The 9710-nt window shown below is 45.8% G+C and overlaps 1 protein-coding gene across 1 annotated transcript in view; it reads right to left on the reverse strand.

Annotated features, from left to right (window-relative positions):
• LOC143781205 (uncharacterized) overlaps window positions 1-8355 on the reverse strand; it is a 108234-nt gene extending 99879 nt beyond the window's left edge. The window contains exon 1 of the mRNA XM_077267691.1: window positions 8198-8355. Within this exon, the coding sequence (XP_077123806.1) occupies window positions 8198-8318 (121 nt within the window). The 5' untranslated portion in view covers window positions 8319-8355. The remainder of the gene's footprint in view (window positions 1-8197) is intronic.
• Between the last annotated feature and the right edge of the window lie 1355 nt (window positions 8356-9710).

A 9710-nucleotide genomic window follows, 5' to 3' on the forward strand; every position in this document is an offset into this window, starting at 1 on the left:
TCGTGTATTCCTATCTTTAACATTAGGGACGCATGTGTCTGCGGTCGGTTGCGTTTCGCCGCGTTAGACGACGCATGCGTCGTTTCGTCGTTTGTGGTTTGGAGCGGTAAACGCTACATGTAGTAATTTTAGAGGCATCAATTTGCTGCCTAGAAATGTATGCGGTTGTTAGCGGAAGGAATGCGGCAAAAAAATGCATTACAGTCTACGTGAAAGCATGCGTTCGCAAGCACATGCGTTTGTGAACGCATGCGTTGCACCACAGGAAAACATGTCTAGTCACTCATTAGCCACCCCCCCCACATACAAACTGATAAAAGGAGGGAGTGGGCATTTGCAGTCCACAACTCAGCAGACTGGGAACAAGAGCAGACAGACGCAGGAACCTGGGAAGAATCAACACTCTGAGTATCAAAGCCAATGTCTTTATTGTCTATTTTCTGTCTCTATATGTCCTAATTTCTGCCAATTTTTTCTTTCTGAATGCATCAGAATGTCATCTTCTTCTGAGAAGGAGCAACGTCCTGGGCCTGCACAAGTAGAACATGTCAGTGAAGTGAGTACTCACCTCCTCAGATTGGTAAGTATTCACTGTCACATCTACACATGTGACAATTTTTTTCCTTTTTCTAGAGCACTTCTTCCACTGCGGCAGAGGCTGAGCAGGAGCAGCGGGTTCACGGTCGGGTGGCAAGGCGGCAGCATGTAAGTATACCTGGCTGACTGTTTATTGTATCCTCACTTTACTATTCCTGAATGTTCATTTCTTTACTTTCCTCTTTCTTTACCTTTTTCTTCTTGACTTTCAATATTCATGCCAGTTTTCCGTCTCTGTTTTCTTTCTTTTCTTTATGTTAATCTCTCCAACATTAATGTCTTTTTTTTTTTTTTTAGGTTCCAGAACGGGATGAGGACTTCATTGAAAACGTCCTCCTAATCTCCCTGGTTCATGAGCGAGTCCCGTTGTATGACACCCGGGTTCCGCAGCACTCTGACAACGTGACGATCCGGCGGCTATGGAATGAGGTGGCCAAAGCGATGTGGGATGGCTGGGACAACTCCCCGACTCGGGTCCAAACTGCATTTTGTAAGTATTGCAATGCAGTGTGATGCAGCAGTGACCTTGACCGTGATCACACAACTGTGTGTGATGAGTGAAACTCTCAGGAATTTCTCTCATCACACACAGATGTGTGATCACGGCCAAAAGTCCATTGTCTAACCATTGTTTTTGATTTTTTCAAGATTGCTCAAAGTCAAAACACATTGGCATTCAATGAAGGATCTCTTCAACAAGGACCTTCGTCAAGAGAGCCGGGTTCCTAGTGGTTCAGGAGCAAGGATCCAAAAATATAAATACCACCGCATTCTGGCATTTTTGAGACCGGTCCTTGCCCAGAGAATGTAAGTATTTTTTTCGTGTATTAGGTTGTGTTGTATTGCCATAATGTGTATGTTTCTGTTCCACAGGAGTTGGCGTTTTGTAAATGTTTGGTATTGATTTTTTTTTCTTCTTTTTTTCAGAGCACATGGAGCAGCACTCTTGACCCTGGTTCTGGAGCGGTTCTTCATCAGACAGCCACGGACCCGTCCCAGCCATCCAGCACCGCTGCAGCAAGGGGGCCTGCAACACAAACTGGAGAACAGGAAACTGGTCCATCAGGTGTTCCCCTGTCCCAGTCCTCTGCCTCTTTTTGGGGGGGCTCTTCCTGGCAGCGGCAGAGGGCCTCGTACAGGTCACTCATGCCCGGGTTTTTGCACTTGAGCTCGCTCTTTTATGATGGACTCAAGACGATGGTGACCGACTGGATAGTGCCATAAACAATATGAATACACGTATCCAGGAGGTCACCAAAAGCCTTGACCAAGTGAAAGCCGACCTCCAAAGGCCAGCACATCATTTTTTCAATCAAATTGAACAGGGCATGTTGGAACACCTTACTCCTAATCTCCAGCTTAGTGTCATGCAGGCCTGCAATGCTGCTTACGTGCAGGCTATGCAGCAGAGTCGGTATTTTCAGCAGACAGTGGTGGCATATCCACCTGTGCCTACACTGTCACGCTAGACATCAATGCCGAGCTCTGCTGCATACCACTGCACAGCCACCTCCATTCTAAGCACTGCCGGACACCACTACAGCTCCACCACCATGCCGAGTGCTGTTGGACAGCCCACCGCCACCATGACAACTGCTGCTCCTGCTTGGACCTCCTCCACTGCCACCACCATGCAGCAGCAGGACCCTGGCATGGCCTTCCACTCCAACATGCAGAAGCAGGACCCTGGCATGGCCTTCCGCTCCACAACCATGCCACAGCAGCAGGACCCTGGCATGGCCTTCCAACCTCCAACCGCAACCATGCAGCAGCAGCGGCACAAAGACCCTGACAGTTCGACCACTATGACCAGACCGCAAGAAATGAGCCCGCTGAGGCTCCCCAGACCGCAGCACCGATCCCAAAAAGGGAAAAAGAAACAGCGGACTCTCTCTATTCCTCCCCCCTCACCTCCCAATGTGTCTGTAATATCAGGTTTGTCTCACCCTTCGGCTGGCGTCACACTAGGCGTAAGTAAATACGGTCCATTTTTTACAGCCGTAATATGCCGTAATTGTCCCAAAACACCGTTCCGTATTCAATGCGAGGATGCGATTTTTACGCACAAATTTATCCGTGTGTCATCCGCATGGCGATTTTTTCTCGCAGGCTTGCAAAATGGACATATAATGGATCCATCGGCTCAAATATTCTTAAAAACACACATACATACATACATACATATATACATATATATATGCAACGTTTCTCCTTATGGAGAGTGACATACCAGCTGGCTTGTCAAGGTAAGGAGGCTTATTTGCCGTGCAATGCTCCTCTGGGAAATTAAATATGCAAATTGCCTCTTCTGAGAAAAAGAGGACTTTACTCTATAGCGCCACCTGTTGGAAGTAGCGATCCTACAAGTCACAATCAACCCTTTAACGAGTCGTGCAATATGACTTAGGATAAAAGCCAAAATATTCTGAAAAGTTCCCAGGCTCGAGTTCATATGAGTTCATCCAGCAGAGGGGGCATCACCGCGACTCGAGGTAACTGCAGTACATTCCCCTGCATTCCATTCACCAAGTTTTACAGTCAGGAGCACAGCTGCATTAGCAGAGCTCCTGGGTGTAAAATCGTTTAACCCCTTCAGATGGATTTACAGCGTGGGACAAGACTAATGACGGAAGGTATGGAATATTGTTGTTTGTTTTGTTTAACTTTATTTCAGGTGACAAGGGTCTTCAGGTGGATTAAGAGTATAATAAAATATTAAAACACCATGTGTCTTTATTTCATTAAAATACTTTGTAATAATGTGTGTGTGTTTTATTAACCATTTACTACTATTGGATTAATAATGGATAGGTTTCATAATTGACGCCTCTCCATTATTAACCTGGCTTAATGTCACCTTACAATAGCAAGGTGACATTGACCCTTCATTACCCCATATCCCACCGCTACACGGAGTGGGAAGAGAGAGGCTAAGTGCCAGAATAGGCGCATCTTACAGATGTGCCATTTCTGGGGTGGCTGGGGGCAGATGTTTTTAGCCAGGGGGTCCTATAACCATGGTACCTCCCTAGGCTATTAATATCTGCCCTCAGTCACTGGCTTTCCCACTCTGGCGGAGAAAATTGTGCGGGAGCCCACGCCAATTTTTTCCTGGATTTAACCCTTTAATTTAATAACTAGAGCCACAAAATTTTACACAGAGACACTTCTTACATTAGTAAAGAGGAATATGTAATAAAAGAAGGGATATGAGATGGTTCACTGTATGTAAACCATGTCTTATATCCTGTCGGGTTTGTGAAGGAGATAGCAAAAGCCGGAAATTGAATTATCAGCTTTTCTGCTAACTAGCGCTGATATATATATATATATATATATATATATATATATATATATATATATATATATATATATATATATACACACACACACACACACATACTATGTGTAGACATTTATTCTACCTGTTCTATTCTATTCTGTCAGTGAGATTTTACTGTACACCACACTGAATTGCCGGCTTTTCTATAGAACACCGGTGCGTATTTCTCGCAAGTCACACGCATGGTCCGTGTGTAATCCGTAATTTTCTCGCCCCCATAGACTTTCATTGGTGGATTTTTTGTGCAATACGCTGACAAACGCAGCATGCTGCGATTTTCTACGCCCGTAACATAACTTATATTACGGATGAGTAATATACGGCAGATAGGAGCTGCCCCATAGAGAATCATTTGGCCGTGTGCAATGCTTATTTTCTGGACGTATTTTCTGCGCTCATACGTCATACGTCCGTAAAACTCGCTAGTGTGACGCCGGCCTTCCAGTGTTTCTCAGCCCTCTCATGCGTCATGCCCCATCCCCGAACTCCCAGATCCCACTACTTTGATTGCCACTTCTCCTGCCACCCCTGCGTCATCCACGCTTAGCCAGGCCTCACAGCTACACACCCCCCAGTTTGGTCACTGTACCCCAAGAAGGCGAAGTTAATTTTTTCTTTTTTTTTTTTTTTTTTTTTGGGGGGGGGGGGGGGAAGATTTATAAATAAATAATAATGTTTTTGCCCCCAATAATGTTTGGTTATGTGTGTATTTCGCCGCTGGCAACACACACCGTGCCGCACAATATTTTTTTTTGCCCAATCATAGCTCCAGAAGTTATTAAGTACAAGACTGCAGCTTTGTGTGTTTGGCATAGAGCTATGGAGGTGGCTAAAAAAAAAAAAAAAAATTATATATATATAAAAATTTTGCCAAATATATCTTGTATTTTCTCCATAATCTCTTCAGTCTGATTAATCTGTGTCGCAGACTGAAGAGAAAATGGCGGTAATACTAAGCAGAACTATACTCAACAGGTCATGTGTCATAAATAGTGAGTTCATGATGCACAAAACTCCATCATGAACTCATTATATATCACACCTGACCCGGTGAGTAGAGAACTGCCTTGTATAACCTCCATTTTTTCTTCAGTGTACGTAATCTATTTCACACAAACAGAAGAGACGATGTAGGTCATACAAGGCATATCTATACTCACCTGGACAGGTGTCAGAAATAGTTAATTCATTAGGCTGTTATTTGTGCATCATGAATTCATTATTTCTAACTAGTGTTGAGCGATACCGTCCGATACTTGAAAGTATCGGTATCGGAAAGTATCGGCCGATACCGGCAAAGTATCGGATCCAATCCGATACCGATACCCGATACCAATACAAGTCAATGGGACTCAAGTATCGGACGGTATTCCTGATGGTTCCCAGGGTCTGAAGGAGAGGAAACTCTCCTTCAGGCCCTGGGATCCATATTAATGTGTAAAAGAAAGAATTAAAATAAAAAATATTGCTATACTCACCTCTCCGACGCAGCCTGGACCTCACCGAGGGAACCGGCAGCGTTGTTTGCTTAAAATTCGCACGTTTACTTCCTTACGTGAAGTCCCGGCTTGTGATTGGTCGCGTCGCGGTCACATGGGTGACGCGACCAATCACAAGCCGTGACGTCACGGGAGGCAGGACACGCGCGCATTTTAAAATGCGCGCGTGTCCAGCCTCCCGTGACGTCACGGCTTGTGATTGGTCGCGTCGCCCATGTGACCGCGACGCGACCAATCAAAAGCCAGAACGTAATTTTAAAATCCTGAAGGACCTAAAATTACGTCACGGCTTGCTGTGATTGGTCGCGTCGCGGCCACATGGGCGGCACGCGACAAATCACAAGCCGGGACTTCATGTAAGGAAGTAAACGCGCGAATTTTAAGCAAACAACGCTGCCGGTTCCCTCGCTGAGGTCCAGGCTGCGTCGGAGAGGTGAGTATAGCAATATTTTTTATTTTAATTCTCTCTTTTACACATTTTTACATTAATGTTGTTTCGATACCGATACCCGATACCACAAAAGTATCGGATCTCGGTATCGGAATTCCGATACCCGCAAGTATCGGCCGATACCCGATACTTGCGGTATCGGAATGCTCAACACTATTTCTGACACCTGACTTGATGAGTGTAGATCTGCTTTTTATTATACCTCCATCTTCTCTTCAGTCTGCGTCCAATAGATACTGCAGAACAGAATCTGAACGTAATGATGTCAACTACCTTTCCACTAACATAAGTGGATTTTAGAGGAAATACATAGGAGACTCGGTCAAGATAGCATTTGCTGCGGATTCTAACACAAATGTGAAACTAGCCTAAGACGTTTTGCGGCCTGGTATATATATATATATATATATATATATATATATATATATATATATATATATATATATATATATATATATATATATATATATATATATATATATATATATATATATATATATATATATATATATACACACACACACACACACATATACACACACACACGTATTTTTCGGGCTATAAGACGCGCCCCAAATTTGGGGTGAAAAATGCAGAAAAAATTTTTTTTTTTTATAAGATGGGGGCCTGTCTTATTGTCCCAATTTACATTATCTTACCTGAGGGCTGGCGGTGGCAGAGCATGGTCACAGGAGGCATGGTGTTGGCACAGGTGGGGTGATGCAGTACGGCGTGTACCTGAGCAGGGTCCCTTCCTGCTTAGGTGGGCGACGCCACGGCCTGATGTCCATGGGGGCGTTGCAGCAGCGGTGTGGCGATGGCAGAGGTGCGGGGATAATGAGTGGTATGGCGTGAGCAGGGTCCCTTCCACAGGTGAGGTGACGCAGGGGCCCGGTATCCAATGTGAGCAGCAGAACTGGGTTAATTACCGGTTTCTCGGTGGCGGCGGCCATCTTCCTGAGGCCGCGCGTGCGCAGATGGAGTGCTCTGCTTCCCAGGGCTTCAGGATAATGACCGCAGGAGGCCGCGCATGCGCAGATGGAAATCGCAGCAGCCATTTTCATGAAGCAGAGATCTAAATCTGCGAACTCTGCTTCAGGAAAATGGCCGGCGCGATCTCCATCTGCGCACGCGCGGCCTCCCGCGGCCATTTTCCTGAAGCCTCGGGAAGCAGAGTACTCCATCTGCACACGCGCGGCCTCAGGTAGATGGCCGCCACCACCGATAACGCCATGATTCACCCGGTGCTGCTGCTTACCGGGCTGCTGCATCACCTCACCTGTGGAAGGGACCCTGCTCACACCATACCGCTCACTGCGCCTCCTCATCCCCGCACCTCTGCCACTGCCACACCACTGCCGGTAAGCCTGTATTCCAACTATAAGACGCACCCCCCTTTTCCCCCCCTATTTTGGTATATATTTATTATTATTCGGACATGCCAGCGTACTTTGCCCACGGACACAAACTGACATGTGCACAGACCCATTCACTTGAATGGGTCTACGTCTGTAGATGTATTCGGTTCGTGTGAAAGCGGTCACCACACATACCGGAGACACAGACACCTGAGGTTATGTGCACACGTAGAAAGGAGCTCTGTGAATTTTTCCACAGTGGATTTTTTAAATCCGCCGGTAAAAGACACTGCGTTTTACCGGCGGATTTAATCTGCGGTTCTACACCTGTGGATTCCTATTGTGGAGCAGGTGTAAACCGCAGCGGAATCTGCACAAAGAATTGACTTGGCACTGCAGATTGCGGTTTCCATTATACTGTAAACGCATGAAAAGCTGCTGTGGACCCGCAGCTGCAGATCCGCTGTGGATCAAAATCCGAAACGTGTGCACATAGCCTGAAAGAAGGCTAAACCAGGGGTTGATGCTATTGATCAAGGTCTGTATGCATGTGCTTGGTTGGGATGTTGACACTTATGAGCAAAATAAGAATTTCTTTAAATGCTAACAGTTATCAAAACGTAAATAAAAAGGTGTAAAAACTACAGTCAGCAGCTGCAAGCTCCCACTTCTTACCTACTGTGTGTGCTATACACATATTGAAGGAGCTTAGCCATACACTTCAATGGGCAGTATTTGCTTTGAACTTCAAACACAAATGTTTCCCTCTGGGCCAAAGCACCCTCATCTCAGAAGTTATTCACAGACATACAGCTGATACACGGCAACAAAAAAAACTCAGTTAACTCACAGCCAAACGGAATTCAATGTCATTTAAGGGAAAAGCCAATATAAATAATGCAAAACTTCTACCTGATTTTTGTTTGTTTGTACTTTTTTAAAGATTTACCTGTATAGTCATTAGGCACTTCCAAAAAGTTGTTTGGTGATACATTTGCGTTGATGTCATCAAGTAAACTGCAGCATTCATCAGAATTCATTATTGCAGATGACATTGGTGTTTTGCTCATGCACTTAACTGTTCACTACAAGTTAAAATTTCTCACCAGCTAATTGGGGTGGGTCAGCATATATATCTTGAAACCGATTAATAGCAAGAGCAGCAATTCCACTATTAAAGGAACACTACACCTAATGCCTGATTCACCTGTTGGCTTATTTTTTTTTATCAATGCGTCATTGGTATCTGTTAGGCTACTTTCACACTAGCGTTGTGCACTGCACATCGCTATGCGTCGTTTTGTAGAAAAAACGCATCCTGCAAAAGTGCTTGCAGGATGCGTTTTTTCTCCATAGACTTGCATTAGCGACGCAGTGCGACACATTGCCACACAATGCAACCATCGTGCGACAGTTGCGTCATGCGACATGTGTCGGTCCGTCGCCACCAAAAAACGTTGCATGTAACTTTTTTGGTGTCTCGAGACCGTCTATTCCGATCGCACATGCGCGGTCGGAACTCCGCCCCCGCCTCCCGGCACATCACAATGGAGCACCGGATGCATTGAAAAACAGCATCTGCTGCCCCCGTTGTGCGGCGCTTTCACTGCTTGCGTCGGTACGTCGCAACGACGCAATTCGTCATGCGTCGTACGACGCTAGTGTGAAAGTAGCCTAAGCCAATATCAGTGGGTTCAAAACACAAAGCGGATACTTTCACTGCTAGTATTTTTGGTCCCAGTGTTGTCCATGAAAATAACTAACATCACACTGACAGCACTCAAATCAATGTTATTCAACTGCATTGTTCAGATGACAAGTAAGGCTTCTGTCACACTTCTGTCGGTATGGGGCCGTCACTAAGCGTCGGCACGACGTACCAACGGACGTTGTGAAAATTCGGCACAACGTGGGCAGCGGATGCAGTTTTTCAACGCATCCGCTGCCCATTGTAAAGTCCCGGGGAGGAGGGGGCGGAGTTCCGGCCACGCATGCGCGGTAGGAAATGGCGAACCCGACGTACGAAAAAACATTCCCTTGAACGTTTTTTCAGGATGACGGTCCGCCAAAACACGACGCATCCAGTGCACGACGGACGCTTCGTGTGGCCAATACGTCGCGATCCGTCGGCAATACAAGTCTATGGGAAAAAAAACGCATCCTGCGAGCACATTTGCAGGATGCGTTTTTTTCCCAAAACGACGCATTGCGACGAATGCGAAATGATGCAAGTGTGAAAGTAGCCTAAGACTACTTTCACATTTCCGTCGGGCACTCCCCTTCACAATGCGTCGTTTTGGGAAAAAAACGCATCCTGCAAATTTGCCCACAGGATGCATTTTTTTCCCATAGACTTGTATTGCCGACGGATCGCGACGTATGGCCACACGTTGCGTCCGTCGTGCACTGGTTGCGTAGGGTTTTGGTGGCCCGTCGTCTGGGAAAAACGTTCAAGGGAACGT

This window comes from Ranitomeya variabilis, chromosome 6 (genome assembly GCF_051348905.1).
Source record: "Ranitomeya variabilis isolate aRanVar5 chromosome 6, aRanVar5.hap1, whole genome shotgun sequence".
Taxonomy (NCBI): domain Eukaryota; kingdom Metazoa; phylum Chordata; class Amphibia; order Anura; family Dendrobatidae; genus Ranitomeya; species Ranitomeya variabilis.